The 22,166-nt window shown below is 40.5% G+C and overlaps 2 protein-coding genes across 6 annotated transcripts in view; both read left to right on the forward strand.

The window, feature by feature from the left end:
• Window positions 1-14,721, forward strand: part of ret (ret proto-oncogene receptor tyrosine kinase) — a 103,287-nt gene extending 88,566 nt beyond the window's left edge. For 3 of the 4 annotated variants that reach the window (XM_020047394.3, XM_034292914.1, XM_010901522.4), the window contains 17 exons: window positions 3,651-3,889; window positions 3,993-4,188; window positions 5,898-6,097; window positions 6,376-6,658; window positions 6,933-7,061; window positions 7,188-7,298; window positions 7,715-7,828; window positions 8,033-8,289; window positions 8,744-8,891; window positions 9,067-9,174; window positions 10,644-10,861; window positions 11,053-11,175; window positions 11,327-11,397; window positions 11,613-11,750; window positions 11,899-11,998; window positions 12,435-12,582; window positions 13,760-14,721. In XM_020047394.3, the coding sequence (XP_019902953.2) occupies window positions 3,651-3,889; window positions 3,993-4,188; window positions 5,898-6,097; window positions 6,376-6,658; window positions 6,933-7,061; window positions 7,188-7,298; window positions 7,715-7,828; window positions 8,033-8,289; window positions 8,744-8,891; window positions 9,067-9,174; window positions 10,644-10,861; window positions 11,053-11,175; window positions 11,327-11,397; window positions 11,613-11,750; window positions 11,899-11,998; window positions 12,435-12,582; window positions 13,760-13,917 (2,741 nt within the window). In that variant the 3' untranslated portion in view covers window positions 13,918-14,721. Of the gene's footprint in view, window positions 1-3,650; window positions 3,890-3,992; window positions 4,189-5,897; window positions 6,098-6,375; window positions 6,659-6,932; window positions 7,062-7,187; window positions 7,299-7,714; window positions 7,829-8,032; window positions 8,290-8,743; window positions 8,892-9,066; window positions 9,175-10,643; window positions 10,862-11,052; window positions 11,176-11,326; window positions 11,398-11,612; window positions 11,751-11,898; window positions 11,999-12,434 lie in introns of all 4 variants that reach the window. The other variant, XM_029120591.2, reaches the window with a different exon arrangement.
• A 1,601-nt stretch (window positions 14,722-16,322) lies between these two features.
• csgalnact2 (chondroitin sulfate N-acetylgalactosaminyltransferase 2) lies at window positions 16,323-20,177 on the forward strand. 2 transcript variants are annotated; one of them, XM_010901521.4, is made up of 8 exons: window positions 16,325-16,453; window positions 17,003-17,979; window positions 18,366-18,582; window positions 18,703-18,804; window positions 19,009-19,187; window positions 19,353-19,447; window positions 19,548-19,629; window positions 19,742-20,177. In XM_010901521.4, the coding sequence occupies exons 2-8, from the start codon at window positions 17,328-17,330 to the stop codon at window positions 20,032-20,034; spliced, it is 1,620 nt and encodes a 539-aa protein (XP_010899823.1). In that variant the 5' UTR covers window positions 16,325-16,453; window positions 17,003-17,327; the 3' UTR covers window positions 20,035-20,177. The 2 variants fall into 2 exon arrangements, with proteins under 2 accessions (XP_019903075.1, XP_010899823.1); XM_020047516.3 differs by lacking the exons at window positions 19,548-19,629; window positions 19,742-20,177 and having other exon boundaries at window positions 16,323-16,453; window positions 19,009-19,235; window positions 19,353-19,440.
• Window positions 20,178-22,166: the final 1,989 nt, after the last annotated feature.

Below are 22,166 nucleotides of genomic sequence, written 5' to 3' on the forward strand. Positions count from 1 at the left end.
CCTGCAGCTTTACATTTGACGATAATGTCCAAAACATTTCTGGTTGTTCTCACGAAAGTGAATACAACCCTTACGTTTTTGCAAATATTTGATTATATCTTTTCATGTGACAACAGTGAAGAAATGACATTGCTACAATGTAAAGTAGTGAGTGTACAGCTTGTATAGCAGTGTAAATTTGGTGTCCCCTCAAAATAACTCAACACACAGCCATTAATGTCTAAACGATTGGTTTCTGTTCTCGGGAAGGCATGAAATGGTACATTACCGCTCACACACCATAAGATCTAGCGTCACAAGCTAGTTGAATGGGCAATGATGAATCAAAGTGTGTCAGTGCCTCGGATTTCAGGAATGTTTCCTTTGTTTTCAATTGATGAAATGGTTTCAGCTTTGTTGCTAAGCTCGTAATTAAACGTCCGTAGTAATTTAGTAACCCCAGGAAATAATGTAGTTGGCTCACGTTCTGGGGTGCTGGGGCATCCAAGATACACTTGACCTTGGATGGAGCCTTGTGCAGGCCAGTTACATCGATGACACGTCCGAGGTATTTAACTGATGACCAAAAGAATGCACATTTGTCCTTATGAACTTGAATTCCATTGTCTTTCAATCTCTGTAAGGTTGTATCCAAGTTCGGGAGATGGTCTTCTTCTTCTTTCCCAGTAACAAGTATGTCATCCAGGTAACATAGGACCACTGGTTCTCAATTCAAGATCTCATCCATTGCTCGCTGGAACTATGCTGGTGCACTCATAATACCAAACGGTAGACCACAGTACCTATAGAGCCCTTTGTGTGTTACAATGGTGAGCAGCTCTTTTGACTTTTCATCCACATGCATCAGCAAGTAGGCTTGGCAGAGATCGATTTTGCTGAACTTTTGGGCCCGACTAAACTTGCAAAAAGGTAATCAATGTGTGGTAGCAAATACTGCTTGACCAATAACACAGGGTTTATTGTGACTTTAAATTCTCCACATATTCGAATTCCTCCATCCTTCTTAAGGACTGGAACAATGGGTGTTGCCCATTCACTCACACTTTCTGGCTCCAGTACCTTGCTGTTGACTAGGGCATCCAAGTCAGCCTCAACTTTCAGTCTGATAGCATAGGGTCTAGGTCTTGCTTTCAGAAACTTTAGCTTGCTGTCTGGTTTAATGTTAATTTTCACTGTAATGTCTTTTATGCTATACAGCTCACCATTAAAAACTTCTCCATGTTTCTTCAACAGTGCAGGTAGGTTTGAATCTCCATGTATCATTGTGTGCACTGATGGCCAGTCCAGTTAGATTTTATCCAGCCACAATCGTCAAAGTAGTGATGGGTATTTTTGTCAGCTCTGAAAAGAACCCAAACGCAGACCGGATGAGTGAAGTGCGAAAATTAGTTTAATATGAGAGGTGAAGATCGGGGAAGGAGAGGGGTAGGTTCGAGGGCAGGAGTTGGTGCAGGGTAGTCGTGGGCAAGCAGAGGTTCGGTACACGGGCTGGTGGCGGAGGCACAGGCAGGTAGTAGGCAGAGTAGTAGTGGGTGGGCAGGAGGTTGGTACACGGGCTGGCGGCAGAGGTACAGGCAGGGAGTAGGCAGAGTAGTAGTGGGTGGGCAGGAGGTTGGTACACGGGCTGGCGGCAGAGGTACAGGCAGGGAGTAGGCAGAGTAGTAGTGGGTGGGCAGGAGGTTGGTACACGGGCTGATGATGGTCGTCAGGAAGATTCCTATAGTCACAGGGAGACAAGATTAGTTTAGACCGAATAGCAAGGCTTATTTCAGGATTTCGTTATGAGCCGTAAAACATACGAATGTGGTTCAACGATCCGGCAGGGACGGGTCGTCAGGGCTCCTCAGATATACAGCCGGTGATGAGCCAAGCGGGAACAGGTGTGTGATAGGTAATAGGGAAATAGCTGGTACCGGCTCTATTCCAAAGAGTGACGCCACGCCCCCTAATGCGTTGCCCCGGCAACCTGGAGAAACCAAAACACGGCACCTCAAGGGAGGGAGGACGTGACATTTTCCTTTCACCAAATAAAGAGGCAGCTTTTCAGTTTGTCCATCTAACTGTACTGTAACAATAGTGATGCTTCTCATGGCAACAGATTTACCAGTGTAAGTCTTCAGTACGATGTGCAATGGCTGAAGTGGGAAGTTTTTCAGTGTCTTTTTTTTTGTTGACAGAATCAGACACAATAGATACAGCTGCCCCTGTGTCAATCTCCTTACGCACTGACTATCCTTCTAGCAAGGGAGAGAAATAGTAGCCATGCAACCCACTGGCAACAGTCAGTATGTTCAATATGACTTCCTATTCTGATGAGTCACTCACATCTGGATTCTCCTGTTCAACAGCATACACATCTCTTTTTCTTTTGTTGTAATGTCTCTCTCTTTGCAGTCTTAGATTTTTTACCTGAGCTTTTTTGTTTTGGCAGGCTCGTTCGATGTGGCCCTTTTTTCCACAGGCTCTGCAATCCATGTCCTTACACCAGCATGTAGATGCCTAATGTCCCATTTTGCCATAGTAATAGCATGTATCCTGATGTCACTGTCTCAGTTTTTCAGTTGCAACTCTGTGTACCTTTCTTGAGAAACTCAACTGTTGAGCCTCTTTAGCAGCTAGTTCCATGGACACACTAATTTCCATGGCCTTTGTCAAGGACAGCTTGCTTTCAGTTAATAGTCTCTTGTGTAGCCTCACTACGTGGCCCACAAACTAATCTCTTATGGTGTCCTGTAGTACATCATTAAACTCACAGTGCTCTGTGAATTTCTTTAATGAAGCAACAATATTGCCACTGATTATCCCTCTTCCTGATTTCTTCAATGGAACCTAAACCTTTCAGCGATAACTAGTGGTTTTGGTGAAGTGTCCTTTTAGTATGTCCACAATGACCTCTTATGTCATATTACCTGGCCTGTCTGGCTATACCAGTCTGTGCAATACTTTAAACATATTTGGTCCCATTACAGTCGGCCCACTCCAATGTCCGTCTCAAATCCTTGTTTTACCTCCATGATGATGCTAACTTGCTCACTTAGCTAGCATAAGCTCAAAATGCACATGCACCTGCTAGCTATACTCTGTGCTAACATTAGCCTCAACCATTCCACAGTAAATAACAGGTTTAACTTGTAAAAATAAAAGACTTCTTCTGGACAGAGTAGCTCCCGTAGGTACAGACGTCCTCCTCGCCATTCTTTTGTAATCTCACGGGTTTCCTAACCATGTCTTTATAACAAAATATACAATAAATCAGAAGGCAGGACTTTCTTCAACCGTTTATATCGAACATGCTTAAACTTACCCAACATAGTCTATGCCTCCAACTACGGCAAGTATTTAGGCATAGAAGGTACAACCTAATATATAACATAATCGTACAAAACACCCACAGGCAATTTTACACAGCGCCCCCATACTCCCTGCGCCAAGTTTTATGAGAAACATCCAACCCTTCGCAGGTACTTAATAAGCAAGTATGAATTTACACCCCCTTACTCACAAAGTAATCAAGCAGCACTATTACACAAAGTCAAATTATGTGTAGGTGTGAATGTACTTTGCTTAATTAAGGTGATTTTAATTCAGATAACTACCTATTTTTGAGACTAACTGAATACATCCTTTCTTTGTGTTCTACCTGATTTAAGACGTTCCAGCTCCATTTGCCGTTAATGACAGCACCACCGAATTGGTAGTAACTGCTCCATTGGACCGCGAGGAAAGAGAGATGTACAGTCTCATGCTGGAATGTAGAGTGCAGACTGCCACAATAATCAACAAGTTGTACTTTACCTTACACATCAACGTCTACGACGAAGACGACAATGCACCATATGTCAACGGAACAGACACCGATGATGTGGTGCTGGAGTTTGATCGGGTGCAGGTGACCTTACTTTTACTATAAAACAATACTATTTAGCCATTTATCCATGAGGCTGTATGTTATTATTGATACTTCAATTGTTCTTGTTGTGTGTGTTTCTCAGGGAAGTTCATTTGGCAACTTGTTGGTGTACGACAGAGACACAACATCTTATGTTCGCCCGGAGCAGGGCACAAATAGATTTGTTGGAAATATGATGACCAACAACTCGTGGATAAGTGAATCTTTCACCGTACAATTCTCTTTCAAAGAAGAGAAGGCTATTTTTGGCAATGTCAGAGGCACTGTTTTTGAGTTCAGTGAGTAGTCCATATTAATTCCACAATCACAAGTTCCTTTTTCCCTGGCACAATGTAAACCTTGTCACTTTTCCTTCTAGAAATAGCTTTAGGATATGACTATGAGACCAGCCTGTTTATGTTACAACACTTGTTTTGATGGAATAACTGTTAGGTAATTGAACACTGACACACGTTTTGTTATTTTGGCTGTTCATCAGAATATATTAAAGTTACGGTTAAATAATGAATATGGGCTTAAAGTGCGGTGTGTCCGCTTTAATTTCAGGGTAATCACATTTTAATTGGAGGAAGGGTTTAGGAATTACAGCTCTTTAATATGCAGCCCCCTCTTTTTCAAGGGACCAAAAGTAATTGGACAATTGACTCAAAAGCTGTTTCATGGACAGGTGTGGGCTATTCCTTAATTATTTCTTCACCAATTAAGCAGGTAAAAGGTCTGGAGTTGATTCCAGGTGTGGCATGTGTATTTTGAAGCTATTGCTGTGAACCTACAACATGCGGTCAAAGGACAGATAGCAGGAACATTAGCAGTGGCCAAATCAACAGTGGGTACATTCAGAGAAAAAAGGAACGTAGTTGTGAGAAAGCTCTGCAACACAAACAGAACTGGACGTCCACGGAAGACAACAGTGGTATATGATAGTAGGATCCTTTCCATGGTAAAGACAAACCCCTTCACAACATCCAGCCAAGTGAACAGCACTCTCCAGGAGGTAGGCATATCATTATCCAAGCCTACCATAAAGAGAAGACTTCACAAGAGCAAATACAGACGGGTGCAAACCATTCGTAAGTCTAAAGAATAGAAAGGCTAGACTAAACTTTGCCAAAGAACATCTAAAATAGCCAGCCCAGTTCTGGAACAGCATTCTTTGGACAGATGAAACTAAGATCAACCTGTACCCGAATGATGGGAAGAAAAAAGTATGGAGAAGGCTTGGAATGGATCCGAACATACCACATCATCTGTAAAACACGGTGGAGGCAATGTGATGGCATGGACATGCATGGCTTCCAATGGCACTGGGTCACTAGTATAACATAATACAGAAGCAGCTGGGTGAATTGTATAGGGATATATTGTCTGCTCAGATTCAGCCAAATTGGACGGCGCTTCACGTTACAGATGGACAATGACCTAAAACATACTGCGAAAGCAACCCAGGAATTTTTGTAAGGCGATGAAGTAGAATATTCTGCAATGGCCGATTCAATCACTGATCTCAACCCGATCAAGCGTGCATTTCACTTGCTGAAGGCAACTTAAGGCAGAAAGACCCACAAACAAACAACGGAAGACAGCTGCCATAAAGGCCTGGCAAAAGAATCACAAAGGACAAAACCCAGCGTTTGGTGATGTTCATGCGTTCCAGACTTCAAGCAGTCATTGCCTGCAAAGGAAGTATTAAAAAGTTACATTTTATTTATGATTGTATTAATTTGTCGAATTACATTTGAGCCCCTGAAATAAGGTGACTGTGTATGAAAAGGGTTGCAATTCCTAAGCATTTCATATGATATTTTTGTTAAACCCTTTGAATTAAAGCTGAAAGTCTGCACTTCAATATCATCTTGGTTGTTTCAAAAACAAATTAATTGTGGTGGTGTACAGAGCCCAAATTATGAAAATTGTATCAGTGTCCAAATGTTTCCGGACCTAACTGTGTGAGATAAACAACACTTTCCCTGTTTTTTGTGATACATAGGGCTTGTACTGAAGAAAAATTTGTCTGTAACTGAAAATAGAACCTTCCAGCTGGATTTCCTGTTCAATGATACTGCATACCCGGGCCCAAAAGGAACCGTGTTGCTGCACTACAATATTACCATTTTACCAGTTCCTATCCGCTTCACCAATGTGACATACCTCTTCACCTTAACACGTAAAGCCAACGCCTACGCCCAGGTACCCATAGGCCACGTATTGCCCTCATTACTTACAAAATGCTCATGAACCAGACTCCTTCTTTTAGATCATACTCTGACTTTGGATCTGACTCTGGATTTAAATTATTTAGACATTATAATGGACCTACTGTATGAATGTTTTAATAATTGACCTTTTCTGGCCTGCAAATAATTTATGATTAACAGATTACAAAAAAAATGTGGCCCCTGAACCAAAAAGTTTGCCCTCCCCTATTTTAGACAACTCATTAGAGGTATTGTCTTTTATCTTTTCAGGTCGGTAGCATATGTGTGGACAACTGCCTGAAGTTTCGGGGCATTAGTGTAATGTACCGGCTAGCAGTAGCAGACAACAACGTGTCTGCCGATATAAAGTCATGTTACAATGCGATTAGCATCATACAGAGCCACAGCTACATGGCTGGGCTGCTGTTTGTGAACGACACCAAGGCACTCCGCAGGCCGGAATGCCAGGACCTGCAGTACGTGGTCATTGCTGAAGAGCAGCAGAGTCACCTGCAGGCCAGCACTCAGATCCTTATTGTGCTCAACAGCAATAGTAAGTACTAGCCTGTTATCAGTTGTATCCCATCCATACTCAAGACACTGAGCCTGAGGCAAATAAGTTTAACAATGAGTACCTATGGCATACGTGTTTGGAAGGTATCAGTTGCGTGACTCCTTAAAATTAATAGGTTTTGCCCATTCACCTAAACCATAGCTTTTAGCATATAGCATGTAGCAACTACAGTAGACTGTTTTGATCTTGCTTGACAGTTGATACTGTCAAGCAAGAGAGTTGTTTTCACAAACTTTGTTTTTGTGTTGCATAGTTGATAAGCAGGACCTTGAGGATCAGCAGTTCTCCTGTGCAGTGGGGAGACAGCGTGGTGACTGTGAGAACCTCAGAGGCCTGGGGGCACCCACGGGGAGGTGCCAGTGGAGACAGGGTTCTGAAAAAGGTACCGGAATCTCTGTCCATAATAAAGGGTTTTGTATCGGCTCAGGAAATGCTGTCCAAGGTGTATTTTTGCTTGTTATTTCTATCAATTGACAATTTGAAATATATGTTGTACTCTGGCTTGCAGGAATATCAGTAGGTTATTCCACATGCTCGCCTGATCTCCGCACGTGTCCTGATGGTGTTTGTGACTCAGTTGAAGATAAAAACACGCTGATATGTCCTCAGGATTGCACAAGTGAGAAGTGTTTAAATTGCACTCATAAGCAAGTTGGAAATCGGTGATAAGCATTTGTGTTGCATTCACATACGTTTATGTACTGTATTTGCCGCAAATGCGGTTTTCAAGGAAAGTTTTTTTGTAGGTGACATGGAGGTCAAATATCAGCAATGATGGGTTTTTCTCTAGTAATTACCATTTAGCAGGCCATTAAGTTGGATTTCTACCATCTTACATATACCATCTTCTTAATAAAAAATAAATAATTAATACCCCCTTTTCTCTCGGTTATGGACAGTGAATAAATATTTTGCTGATAATTTTTTTTGGCTGCATTGAAAAAAGTACATTACCTTCCATAGTTTTCAACATTTTTTATTGTTATTTTCTATTTTGTTATATTCAATAGACTTACATACGTTTGTGTCTCTCAGGAAAACCGATAATCGGAGGTCACGAGAAGGGCCTAATGTCTGGAATTCGAGCTGGCTATGGAACCTGCTATTGCTACTCAGAAAAATGCTTCTGTGAGAAGGATGACATAGAGGGTTAGTTGTTCCCATTCAAATATTTTTTTATCTACATGTTTCCACCAACACAAACCACTGCATTGGTATTGAAACACCTTTCAAAAATAAAGATGTTTCAAGATCAAGGTATGAATGTCAATCAATTGGCAATTTGTTACCAAAGAATGGTTTCCATTGCTTCTCCTTTTGACCCCTGACCACTTTTACTGTTGTCTGATCCAGAGGCCATGTGTGACGATGTCTGCAAGACCATCATTGCCTCTGCCGTGCTGCTCTCCTTCATTGTCTCCATCCTCCTGTCTTCCTTCTTCATCCATCGCTACCACAAGAACTCCCCCAAGCCCCCCATCGCCTCAGCTGAGATGACCTTCCGACGCCCTGCTCAGTCTTACCCTATCAGTTACTCTGCTAACAACGTGCGTCGCGGCTCATTGGACTCTACTGAGAATCAAGTGGCTATTGACACCTTCAAAATACCTGTAAGACCTTAGCTAATGCTATGTTTTGTGTGTTAGCTAACTTGCCCCCATTCACCAAGTTTTATGTAAATGCTGGCTAGGTGTCCTGAATGCTGTGTCCCAAGCTATATCAAACAGCTCTACTGGCTTTTAGGAAGAGTATAACACGTTATTCTTCAGTGTACGGCGTTTTTAAGGAAACATACCAGGAATTCTGGACACTGTTTGTAGAAGAGGTGCCGTCCAGCCAAAACTATCCCCAAAAGTTGTGTACTATGTCATTTATGTTGATTTTTGCCCCATGTCATCAAAACCACTGACTTACTTGGCTAACTGAGATACGATAGTGATTCTACTTATAAATTATGCACATTTTACACATCCAGCCTAAATTTATGTTTAAAACATAGTTTGTCATTTGCATAAGTAGCAGACATCTGTAATACTTTAAAATGCAACTTAATTGTTTTAACAGGAAGATCCCAAATGGGAATTTCCACGCAAAAACCTGGTGCTGGGAAAAACCTTAGGAGAGGGGGAGTTTGGGAAGGTTGTCAAGGCAACTGCATTCCGGTTGAAAGGGAAAGCTGGCTACACCACTGTAGCTGTGAAAATGCTTAAAGGTAAGACTAACTTAAAAAAATAAATGACAACAGAAAAATAAATGTTAATACTCATGTGTTTAACAAGTCTGTTGTGAGAAGCGAATTTATATGATGTGGCTTTTGGCCAGCTCTAGTCATGCATGCAAATTAATTTCATTGAAAAATTTCACAATCCACTGCTTTTTTGTGACAGACCACGCCTCACATAGTGAACTTCGTGACCTCCTGTCAGAATTCACCTTGCTGAAGCAAGTCAATCATCCACATGTCATCAAAATGTATGGGGCTTGCAGTCAGGACGGTAAGTCTTCACATCCATTGCACTGATACAGGGTATCAATTGCTGATTGACTGTAAGTCTTCCAATGGAATTGTGCATATATATAACATTATATACACCAATCAGCCATCAACATTATGACCACTGACAGGTGAAGTGAATAACACTGATAATCTCGTAAACATGGCACCTGTCAGTGGGTGGGATATATTAGGCAGCAGGTGAACATTCTGTCCTCAAAGTTGATATGATGGAAGCAAGAAAAATGGGCAAGCGTAAGGATCTGAGTGACTGACAAGGGCCAAATTGTGATGCCTAGACGACTGGGTCAGAGCATCTCCAAAACTGCAGCCCTTGTGGGGTGTTCCCAGTCTGCAGTGGTCAGGACCTATCAAAAGTGGTCCAAGGAAGGAAAAGCTGTGAACTGGCGACAGGGTTCACTAATGCACGTGGGGAGTGAAGGCAGGCCGTGTGGTCCGATCCAACAGACGAGCTACTGGAGCTCAAATTACTGAAAAGGTTAATGCTGGTACTGATAGAAAGGAGTCAGATCACACAGTGCATCGCATTTTGTTCTGTTGCACTGCCGAAAGCGCCTACAATGGGTTCGTGAGTATCAGAACTGGACCACAGATCAATGGAAGGTGGCCTGGCCTGATGAATCATGTTATCTTTTACGTCACGTGGATGGCCAGGTGTGTGTGCGTTGTTTACCTGGAGAACACATGGCACCAGGATACACTATGGGAATAAGGCAAGCTAGTGGAGGCACTGTGATGCTTTGGTCCATGTTCTGCTGGGAAACCTTGGGTCCTGCCATTCATGCGGATGTTACCTTGACACGTACCACCTACCTAAGCATTGTTGGAGAACATGTGTAACCTTACATGGCAACAGTATTCCCTGATAGCATTGGCCTCTTTCAGCAGAATAATGTGCCCTGCCACAAAGCAAAAATGGTTCAGGAATGGTTTGAGGAACACAACAATGAGTTCAATGTGTTGACTTGGCCTCCAAATTCATTAGATCTCAATCCAATCAAGCATCTGTGGGATGTGATGGACAAACAGGTCCAATCCATGGAGGCCCCACTACGCAACTTACAGGACTTAAAGATCTGCTGCTAACGTCTTGCTGCCAGATTCCACAGCACACCTTCAGGGCAGTTTTGTCAGCAAAAGGGTGACCTACACAATATTAGGCAGTTGGTCATAATGTTGCGGCTGATCGGTTTATATATAATGTTGTCTTCAGGTCACATACTTTTGAGTACCAATACCTGAGACAACCCATTTGATCAAATTGTACTCAAAGTCATCGAGTGGTTGTTTAATAATGGGGGCTTATTGGTATTAATAAAAACATTGATATTTCTGTGCTTAACCTTCAAATGTTCTACTTTATATTTCTCTGGTGCCTCTTTCAATTAATATTGACAAACACTGTCAGCCTTTATGTGACCTTCTTACGTGTTGCATCTCTCCATCTAGGTCCCATGTACCTGATTGTAGAATATGCCAAATATGGGTCACTGCGTAACTTCCTGCGTGAGAGTCGAAAAGTGGGGCCTAGCTACATGTCTGGCAACGATGCCAATCGCAACTCAAGCTACCTGGAGAACCCAGATGAGAGGGCACTCACCATGGGAGACCTTATCTCCTTTGCCTGGCAGATCTCCAGGGGCATGCAATACCTCGCTGAAATGAAGGTGCCTTGTATAGAATTTATTTTTTATTTTTTATTAATCTTCAAAAAAGTACATACTAATTTAAACATAACACAAATGTCCCATTACTTATATATACAGTATATATACATTTAAAGCAAAACCTAACTGAAGGTCAATGTGACAGTCCTCACAACGGCTATAGTTTAGATTTATTTTTCTCTTTCGAATAGCTTGTTCACAGGGACCTTGCTGCAAGGAACGTCCTAGTTGCAGAGGGGCGTAAGATGAAGATTTCAGACTTTGGTTTATCTCGGGATGTGTATGAGGAAGACTCCTATGTGAAGAGGAGTAAGGTAAGGAACTCAAGTGAAACACCAATCGAACTACACATTTTTTTAAATTATATCGCTCAATTATTTTGTGATTGAATATATTTCGAGGATTTCTTTAACAGGATTTACATCACAGCTTATGTATGGTTTTTATTTTCTTTCTCGCTTTTAGGGTCGAATCCCAGTTAAATGGATGGCAATAGAGTCCTTGTTTGATCACATTTACACAACACAAAGTGATGTGTGAGTACCACAACACTCAATTTCAAACATATGTTAAGGACAATTGTATTACATTTATCAAAACATATTCAATACATAACCAACCATTTTTTTGCATGGTCCTTTTTTTATTTAATCGACTCAGTCTGTAAAGCATGCAGAAAATAATCGGAGTATTATAACATTCAGGAGGCACTGATGCTAAAATTGTGGTGTTCCTCCCTATGTTGCACCAGCTGGTCCTTTGGTGTTCTATTGTGGGAGATTGTGACACTGGGCGGAAACCCATACCCAGGAATTGCTCCTGAACGTCTCTTTAACCTCCTAAAAACTGGCTACAGGATGGAGAAACCAGAGAACTGCACTGAGGAAATGTAAGTCTTCCACATTACCACACCTTTATTAAAATCCAGTTGTTACTGCGTTTGGATGTTGTAATGATCCATCTTGTTTTATTTTCATGGTGAATCATGCGTTTTGTTGCTCGTGACCATAAGGTGGTGTGCGAATGTATTTCTGTAGGTATAACCTGATGCTCCGATGCTGGAAACAGGAGTCAGACAAGAGGCCTATATTCGCAGAGATCAGCAAAGAGCTGGAGAAAATGATGGTGAAAAACAGGGTAGGCCAAACAAAACTGAAACACTTTACCTTTCTGAAGTGGTTGTTAGTCTGTTTACTTGTACACCCTGTCATGAAGTGGTCACCATATGGCTAGTCTCATGTCCACCTGTAAGTATCAACTATGTCTGGTGAGCATTCCTAAAATGGCCTCCGGCAACAAGAGCTGCAATTGCAAAATTGTAACAGCAGATAACCTTGTGTTAAGGCCAAATATGAAAATGCAATTTTGAAAATATCATAAACACTGCCAAAATATACAGAAGCAGGAAATCTACTGTTTTTTATTGGACTTTTTGCACCAACTAGCTACAATCATAGTTATTTGGGAGGTTGAATTAGTCCATAAATTCATGTGCAGGATACAGCAGAGCATTATGCTCCAGCTCTCTGTCCTCAGTGATTAGTCTAATCTGGCGTTCCTGTCCTGTTGTCAGGATTACCTGGACCTGGCGGCGTCCACGCCAGCCGACGCCCTGCTGTACGACGACGCCCTCTCTGAAGAGGATACGCCCCTAGTGGACTGTAATAACACCCCTCTCCCTCGAACCATTCCCTCCACATGGATTGAAAACAAGCTCTATGGTAGAATTTCCCATGCATTTACTCGATTCTAGAGACAGGACACACAAGTTGTCTTTTTGACATGTCATGTTTGGCTTCCTGTAGACAGTGTGTGGCTTTGATCTTGGCATGCTTCCAGAAAAAGTCTCCCATTTCTTAGAAAATGAGAGTCAGTGGAAAAAAGAGGATCTTGTGTGGTATGATTGCTATTTGGACCTGCTTCTGATGTACATGAAACCCGACCAAAATATTGACACATCTGTAAATATGCAATATTTCCATAATAACATTCCCTTGTATAGAATACTGTAATTCACATTCATTCCTACAAATTGATTTGATTATTAGGACACTAGTACTTTTTGAACGTCATAAAACTTTTTTTAAACAAATTCCAACACTTCACATCAACACATTTATTAATTTGGAAAATGCTGTTCAAAAACAGTTTAACATTTGAAACAGGTCCTTGCTGAATCAATAATTATCTATTTTGTTTGGATTCCAATCTGGCATAAGTTATCTGGATTGGATGTTGGCTACCTATAACGCATATAGATTTTCTTCTACAATGCTGAATAGAGAAACAGTAAGGCTTTTGAATTAAACTCTTGGCTAACATTGATAAATACTTTCAGAAAAACATTTTTGCATTCCAAATTCCCAAACTAATCCTACAGATCCTAAGCACTTCCAGTTGACAGTTCAGAAAGTTATTTAGCAATAAGATGGTTGCCAGTGAAGTAGTTATCAAGAAATGGGCAGTGACTCGGTGTCCATGGTTTCCTGTTACAGTGACCCTATTATTTTATCGGCTATAATAGAGACAACAATGATTAATGGTGCATGAGCCAAGGATAACATTAACGAATCATGACATACACAAAAATGTACCAATAATTGTTGTTTGCGTTTTCTTTCACTCCTGTAATCAATCCAGTGCATTTCTTCTGTTGAACTGTGTACAAGGAACTGTGGACATCGTTATTGTCTGTGAAGTGGCTTTCTTGTAGAATTCTAAATTAATAGCCTTCTCATGTTCCAATGTCAGAGTGAAACATTGGTCTATAATTAACTTCTGAAAAATGGCTTCTGTAAAAATTGAGGGGGAAAAAACAGTTTCTTTTTGAGAGCCTTACTGTCTGCACTCTACTTTTTCTTTACTCAGTGCAGAAAAATGATATGTTCTCATTTTTAGGCATGTCATACCCGAACTGGCCTGAGAAGAGCCCGGTACTGCTCAACAGACTTGATGCCAGTAACCCAGTCTTTACAAGATATGCCAATGATAGTGTTTATGCAAACTGGATGGCTTTGCCTTCACCCGCAAAAATTGTGGATAAGCTTGATAGTTAAAAGCAAAATCTTTGTCAAAAATAAAGCTTCCTAATTGGGTAGATGTGTATATTTATATTAAAAAAACTGTACATATACAATCTAAAGTTATTTTATTTCTGTTGCACGGGCATTCCAAGTTGAAACTGGGAGATTTAAAAAGTCAATTTCCTTGGAATTGGCTGGAATTACATAGACCATGTTTTAAGCAGCTCTTCGGGATGTTAATCATTACCTCAAGGTCATGTTGGCCAAGATGTATCATTGCATGACTCTGTACCCGGTTGTATGTCAATGTCGAAGTCTTTCAAGTGCCTGTGCCGCTTCTTCGATAGCCTTCAATTAGTAGTATAAGACTGTGAAAATCTTGTTTCCAGCCCAGGAATTAAAGGGGACTTCTATGCCAATACCTATCCTATATTGTAGACCTATGAGGTTAAGGTGGACAAAGAGTGGACACTGAGTTCATCCAGAAAAGCTGTAAAGTTTCTACTTGATAGAATCATGTTCTTTGAAATGTAAAAGCCATTTCAGTCTTTCTTCTTTCCAAGTATACTTGCCAAAGATAAGATAACCATGTTTAGTTGAATAGATTGTTTCTTTTACACCAAAAAATATCAAATAGTGAGTGCTACTGTGTTGTTGAGACATGAGACTATCTTAACTTTAGAATGTGTGTATGTCCTGTGTCAAAACTGCAGCTCACCACTTGATTCCTTGTAATGGCAATCTTTGTGCAACAATTAACTATGATTTTGAAAACAAATTAGTGTTAATAATAGTTCTTCATAAAATGTTGTTATTAAATGATTATGTTGCAATCAATAAAATATTACAATATGTGCAATCTATTTTTACTTGAAGAGAGAGATCTTTCTACTTTCTGCTGTAAAATATTATAAATACTGAAATAACATTGTAAATTTAACTTCACCGAAAACAGGCGTAACATTAACTTTCAGTCAGACATGCTTGGCAGTATTAAATTACCTTATTTTTCATTACTACATATTTTCTGTGTTTCATATTTACTTTTTTAGTTTGGTTTTATGTGGTGGTTGGTGTCATTTGAAGAAGGGCAGAAAGTGCATTTTCTGTTCTGTTTTAGCAAGAACTGTCTTCCTATAAAATTGTCTTGCCCAGAAGCAATTATTTTGACTTTTTAATCCATTCATTCAATAAAGATCATGTGCCTGTTAATTAATTATTCAGCGAAAAGTCTATATAGAATAAAATACAAAAATTTCTGGACAGTGTTAGCCATTCATGCAGAAGGATCCAGTGGTTGATCATTGCACACCTTTCATACTCGAGATTGAGAACACTGTTTCAGACTTCATGATCATCCGGGTGGAAAATAATTAAATATTTTTCAGAATAAAAGTGGTTCACTCCTAAATCAAAGTTCGCTATATATTTTTTCAGTGGCCTGGATGTAGGGTGACCAGACGTCCTGTTTTTCCTGGGACAGTCCCGTATTTCAGTCCGATTTCAAGTGTCAAAATATCCTATTTTGTCCCGTATTTTCACTTGGTCCTGTTTATTGATTGGTCCTACCTACTGCCCATTCGAATGTGACGTTAAGATTTGCCACGCAAGACAGTCTTAAAGTTCCTTATTTTATACAGTCTAACTATGATCCAATCACATTTTATTTACAAGCTGCCAAGCCCAAGCACCTGTGCTCGCGAAATTCCAACTCGCTGTAGCAACCATGAAGGTAGAGTGACGCTTTTTGTTCGAGTACATTTTGGATTAAAGCGCACAGCTTTCGCGCTGCGAAAGTACAATAGCCCACCGGACTCCACACCCTCTGAATCAAGTTAGCAAACGTGAATAGGCACAATTCTATTACGTTTTACAGTTGTTGCTGTGTACACCTGAAACTTAGGCATTGTTAATTTTTCAAAGCATAGTGTGTTCATGTTATCCGGAGTGCTAACGGTCTTTTGTTGTTGCTTCAATACAATTTATTAATTTGTCACATATGCAATATTTTATTATAGTAGGCCTATAGCTTTTACAGTGGGAACTGTTCATCTTTGCCCTTTTCTGAGAAACGCATTATTGTTCTGAGTGAAACGCTCTTTTGTTGATTCAATCTTCAAGTCATTCAAATTTGATAATACAATTGTATGTACAGTAAAATGGTCACTTTTTTGTTGTTAGTTGTGTGTAGGTAGTAGGTGTTTGCGCCCACGGGGGGGAGGAGTCATAGTCTGACTGTCCCGTGTCTCACTCAATAAAATCTGGTCATCCCACCTGGATGGGACATAAACCTGCGGTTATATAACTTGTGTTTAATTATTCTGTTTAATTGGTTTGTATTTCAGATGGATATCTTTTTGTTACCAATTTACAAATATATAAATATTTCACCTATTTCTCTATGCAAAGAAAGATGATTTTATTAACTCTTATTTTGAAACAGCAGCAGACACTCATTGGCCGGAAGTCCATTTTTGTCGATCAGACTACTTTGCTCCGTGGCGTTGTTTAGCATCAGTTTTGATATTACCTCATTTTATTATTTGCAGTGAGAACTGGCCGTATCTGGGTAAGTAGAAAATACACAATTTACTTTATTTCTATGTATCAACTAACCTGCCACACAATGGTGCCAAACGGCTCAAAGCCACCCGTTTTTTCACGTATCTAGCCTAGGTAATAACTAGCTTGCTAACCTAGCTAGCTAACTTCTCCGTTATCCAAGACTTACGTTCCCTTTGTAGTTTGTCGCTAGTTGCATAGTCACTTGCCCGGTAGCTATGTTGGTACCTTTACATTTTATTGCTTGTGAACGAGCATTAAAAACATTCACTTTTATTTAAGCGGGTAAGTCTGTCCGATGTTAGTTGGCTATTATTCTACGGCAAGGTAATGTAAGCAGTTACTGTAGGTAATGTTACATAAATAGACATTTCATTGCTTCTTCGCATGAGAGTTCAGATTGAGTCCTGAATCAAAAACAAATTAGAGGAAAGTGATATAGTGAAAAGTCTATTCTCGGTCATTTTTAAGTGAGATATAACAATTCAATTAAGTTTTTTTGCAGTAATATTTCCTAATCTTTACTTCTGATTACTGATTTCCTTTTCCTGTGAAGGTAATGAATACATTTTAGATGCGAGAAATGAAAATGGATTCCACTCACAATGTAACTCCTCCAAGATAAAACATTGTGAACATCAGCTAAGGCACACCTGAGGTGTTCTTGACATCTGGATAACATGAATGAACAAAATAGCATTTGTAATAGGTGTACTGAAGCATCCACCTCGAGTTAATACTGTAGCTTATTATTTTAGGGGAACTTCTTATTGACATTGTTCAAAAAAATGCATTGGACCTCACTCATTCCGTCTTGAGGTAGATTCACCTGACGTGAATGTGAATGCAGACTTGTCACCAGTGGACTGCATGTTAGCGCCATGCCAAGGCGAAGCTTGCCCCTGCAGGGCCGAATGCGCTGGCTGCTCCTCGGGCTCTTCTTGCTGCTTGTCCTCCTCCTCTTTGCCTACCTGCTGGAGTGCACGCCCCCAGCGGACGTCAGCCTGGTCCTGCCTGGACTCGGAGGCGAAACCTACGGGAAGGAGTACTACCAGGCCCTGCTGCAGGAACAGGAGGAGCGCCATGTCAGTCGCACTGCCAGCCTCAAGCGGCAGATTGCTCAGCTCAAGCAGGAGCTCCAGGAGATGAGCGAGAAGCTCAGGGCCCTGCAGGACAGGAAGGAAACGGCTGGGGTCCAGGGGCCTGTTGATACCAAAGACACTGAGCCCGGGGACCTTTTGGAGTTCCTCCACTCCCAGATCGACAAGGCAGAGGTGAACACAGGGGCGCGGCTGCCCAGCGAGTACGCCCTTGTTCCCTTTGAGAGCTTCACTTCCAGTAAGGTGTACCAGCTGGAGATGGGGCTGACCAGGCACCCAGAGGAGAAACCGGTGAGAAAGGATCGCAGGGACGAGCTGGTGGAGGTCATCGAAGCAGCCCTGGATATCATCAATAACCCAGACGAGGAGGATGGCCTGGAGGATGACGTGCCTATGCAGAGACAGACCTACACTGAGACCCATTTTACTGAGGGTAAGGGTGTAAGTGTAGGTCCCCCCCCACCAACACACACGCCACTCCACAATGCTCCATTAGTTTACTTGCATGTCGGATTAATTGACTGAGGGTAATTGAAGTGTTACTGCTGTCAAATAAAATGAAGGTGATGATAATAAATTGGATTTATATACCACTTTAGTATAGGAGACTGTACTGTTCACCACTAATGTCAAGCATTCACCTGAATGATGCACAATCATCAATTCATGCCAAAACTCTTGCTTGATAGATGGGGACGGGCTGACTGTATCCATTAAAATAATGGCTGCAAAATATGATGCAATTTAAACTGTGAATCTGTGAAGTATTTGTTCCTATGTGTTTGACCAAACAGTGATGTTCTACCCTCACGTGGGCAGGGCTGTATAGAACCGAACGGGACAAGGGTACACTCTATGAACTCTTCTTCGCAAAGGAGGATTCAGAAAACTTCCGCCATGTCACTCTCTTCCGTCCATTCGGCCCTTTAATGAAAGTCCGGAGCACTTCTGTAGAAACGTCAGGAGTCATCATCAATATCATTGTGCCATTGGCGGGAAGGACCGAGGCCTTTTCACAGTTTCTGCACAACTTCAGGTCTGTGGTGTTAGGTCTCATGAAAAGGGGTCAAATGCCTCCAGCAAGATTTAGAATGATTTAAGTTTTGTGTTAGGTTTTAACAGGTTTTTTGATTCAGTTGGTGGTGTTTTTTTGCAGGGAAGTTTGCATAGAACACGATAGGCGGGTGCATCTTACAGTGGTCTACTTTGGACAGGATGGCTTACTAGAGGTGAAGTCTTATTTGGAAAAAATTTCCAGGTTTGTGTTGTCTTTTTAATGTGAAAAGATTTTACTGCTGTGCATCTGTCACTTGCCAATGTTATTTCCTAATCCAGATATGTATAGGAATAAATCAACTCCTTGTTTTTACTTGCCTAAAGGTGTGTGACTGATGTTGTCTATAAAAGCTAAGTTGTGTGCTAAAACAACAGCTATATTGAAAAGACACATTTTGGTCTGTAGAGAGGAGAGCTTTTCCAACTACACCCTCATCCCAGTGGATGAGGAGTTTTCCCGGGGGAGGGGTCTGGACATCGGAGCCCAAGCCTGGAAGAAAGGCGACGTGTTGATGTTTTTCTGTGATGTTGATATATACTTCACGCTGGATTATCTCAATACCTGCCGCCTTCACACCGCTCCAAGTACGTTGTAGCCGACAACGTTCGGTTTCCTAGCGTCAGATTATTTGGGTGTGTTTTTTTTATTTAGCGTTGAGACTTGAGTATTTTAAATGTCCCAATAACCTTTTTAGATTTTATTTGTAACATGTATTTAAAAACCCTGTCTCTTGCACTTTCTTCTTTTAGACAAGCGAGTGTTTTATCCAGTGGTTTTCAGTTTGTATAATCCTGCCATCGTCTATGGGAATCTGGAGCTGGCTCCGCCCATTGAAACTCAACTTGTAAGTACCTGAAACATCAAAATATACAAATTTCTTTCTTCTTATTGTATCTTGATGTTTTACAGTAGTCAACTTGCCAATGACAAATGTTCTGTTACAGATACACAAAAAAGATGCTGGCTTCTGGAGAGATTTTGGCTTTGGAATGACATGTCAGTACCGTTCGGACTTCCTCAACATAGGTAAGCAGTGTTGATAGACACTTATTGGTAGTGTTCAAAGCATATTCTTTTTTTTTTTACTGTGACAGTCCCTCAAATGAGATCTCACTGTCTCACCAATTGTATATCATAGGAGGATTTGACTTGGAAGTGAAAGGATGGGGTGTGGAAGACGTCCACCTGTACCGGAAATACTTGCGAAGCGACTTGATTGTGACCCGTACGCCAGTATCCAGCCTCTTCCACCTGTGGCACGAGAAGCAGTGTGCAGATGAGCTGACTCCAGAACAGTACCGCATGTGCATCCAGTCCAAGGCCATGAATGAGGCCTCCCATTCACACCTTGGCATGCTGGTATTCCGCGAGGAAATCGAGAATCACCTCCGCAAGCAGGCCTTTAAAATCCAGGACAAAACTGAAGACTGAATGCCTTTTCGTTTAGTCACCACTTGGGTACTTGCTGGATCAGAACTACTGTTTTATTTTTAATTTTTTTTTCATTTAAGAAAATTCTGAGTGGAGACAAACTCATGTCTTTGCTAACATGATTAAAATGCACTATACCTAGAGCTGTTTACAAACAATCCTTTTGCATTTCACTGCTCAGATGAAGACAACTATGAATGTACAGAATGTACGTTGATAAATGTGAAGCGTCAACTTAGGTTGAACATTGTAATAGACTAAGTGTGGCTCTAGATGTCACAGAAACAACACAAAGATTAATGGAATGTCTTTGAAGTTGGAGAAACTTGCATAACTGGTCTGCCACATCAGGGCAGTGTTTCGCCTCTAATGTCCAGATTCATGGATTTAGATTTTGGTATTTACATTTTATTGCTACTATAACCTGTCATCTTAGCCATATTGTTACATTTTAAATGTGTATATTTCTTTTTTAAAGAACATAATGATTGGGTATGTTTTGTTGAAGGTGACAATCAGTCAAATGCGGTGTTTATTAGCTTATTAGTTTTGATTAATTGGTTTTAGTTGGGGAATGGACCGAAATATGCAGATTGCACTGGCTTGTGACTGTCTGAAGTGTCCAAGACAAAACTTTAGAAAAAGCAGGCGGTGTGTTAATTTTTGGATCATTTGCAGTAATTAATTTCTGCTACGTGCATTGCCATCCACCTTATTTCAATGTGGCATTCTAAACCCTACACAATAAACCAACAAAAAATTTATATTAATCCACAAGGTGAGCCATTAAGAATCCATTCCTGACCCTATAAGCTGCCATTGGACAACACAGTAAGGCAGCTTTAATTGGTTTCAAGGGAATTCCTTCATTGGCAGATGGCAAGTTCTGATGGAAGTGTCTCCTTTCAGTGTAGCACAACCTTTAGAATCGCCTTTCATGTAGTTACACCTTGCAACTGCTCAATGCCAGTTTAACTGTGTGAAATTTGAATTGAATATTGTGTAAATAATTATTTTTTAATGTAGGTTTGTTTGATATTGCAGCCAAGATAGTCCTATGTTGTGTAAATATGTGGCTACTAGCTGGATAAGATGAGAATACAAAGTATGCCTCCTGAGGCTGTTGATGCGAATGTTTGCAGTCGTTCATAACATAAATTACCGCAGTTGTCTGTTTGAAATTCTCATTGACAATATTTCAAATTACCTGCCCAGTGTCAGATTTGAATTAGTTTTGGCTAGCTTAGGCTTACATATTGATAAGTAGCAACATTTCTAATAAATCTTGAAATTAGAGCAAGCAAAACTTGTTGTATATTATATCTTTTTTCAAACAGGCATTCCACCCGCTACTTTATACGTTTATCATTTTGTTTAGTTTCTAAATCAACTCAATCTCGCAGCTTAAACTTGGTGAAAACCTTCTTGACACGATATTGATCCTCATTTCACTTTCTTCCATTCAAGTAATGAAATCATTGAATATTTAAGCACACTAAGTTAATAGAACAAATAAATATAATTAAAGCAGTGTGGCTTTGGTTGTTCTAGCGGTTGAAACCGCTGCCTCTGCTACATGTGAACTGCTGCAGCATGGGTTCAAATGTGGCCCACAGCTCTTTCAGCAAAAACTCTTCCCACACTTGTCAAGTAAAAGACAGGAATATGGTGAAAGAGTGTATTAGCTAAAATAACAGATTCAAAGTCTGGCTGACAACTGGAGCACCACAAGTCATTTTCAGTCATTAATAAATACAACATAAAACACTGGAAACTTATAATAAGTAATATGAAAGTAAATGGTTTATTTTATGACTTAAAATCTTACAGGTAAATATTTACGTTGTAGGTTCTGAGATTTCTTTTGTAAAGGTTTTATTTAATTATTCTATGTGTAGTTTAGTAAGCAAACCAACAGTTCTATAACTTAGGTTATAAAAGTTTTATTTAAAACCAGAGGTCTGGGAGTATAACTAATTTCTATTTTCTTAAATTAAGACAAATGGCAAATACAAGTGTATGCATTTTCATACAATATACTTTGTAAAATTGGGAATAGTGATTTCTAACAAAGCATGTATTAACTCAAAATTATATGGACATAGACAAACCAGATGGGGAGAAGAACAGTA

This window comes from Esox lucius, chromosome 6 (genome assembly GCF_011004845.1).
Source record: "Esox lucius isolate fEsoLuc1 chromosome 6, fEsoLuc1.pri, whole genome shotgun sequence".
Taxonomy (NCBI): Eukaryota; Metazoa; Chordata; class Actinopteri; order Esociformes; family Esocidae; genus Esox; species Esox lucius.

What these genes read in the sequence shown, in the direction of transcription:
- csgalnact2 (XM_010901521.4), top strand. Translation starts at nt 17,328, where the DNA reads ATGCCAAGGCGAAGCTTGCCCCTGCAGGGCCGAATGCGCTGGCTGCTC. An exon ending in CAGTTTCTGCACAACTTCAG is followed by an intron (nt 18,583 to 18,702) that starts GTCTGTGGTGTT and finishes GTTTTTTTGCAG; the next exon opens with GGAAGTTTGCATAGAACACG. An exon ending in CCGCCTTCACACCGCTCCAA is followed by an intron (nt 19,188 to 19,352) that starts GTACGTTGTAGC and finishes TTCTTCTTTTAG; the next exon opens with ACAAGCGAGTGTTTTATCCA.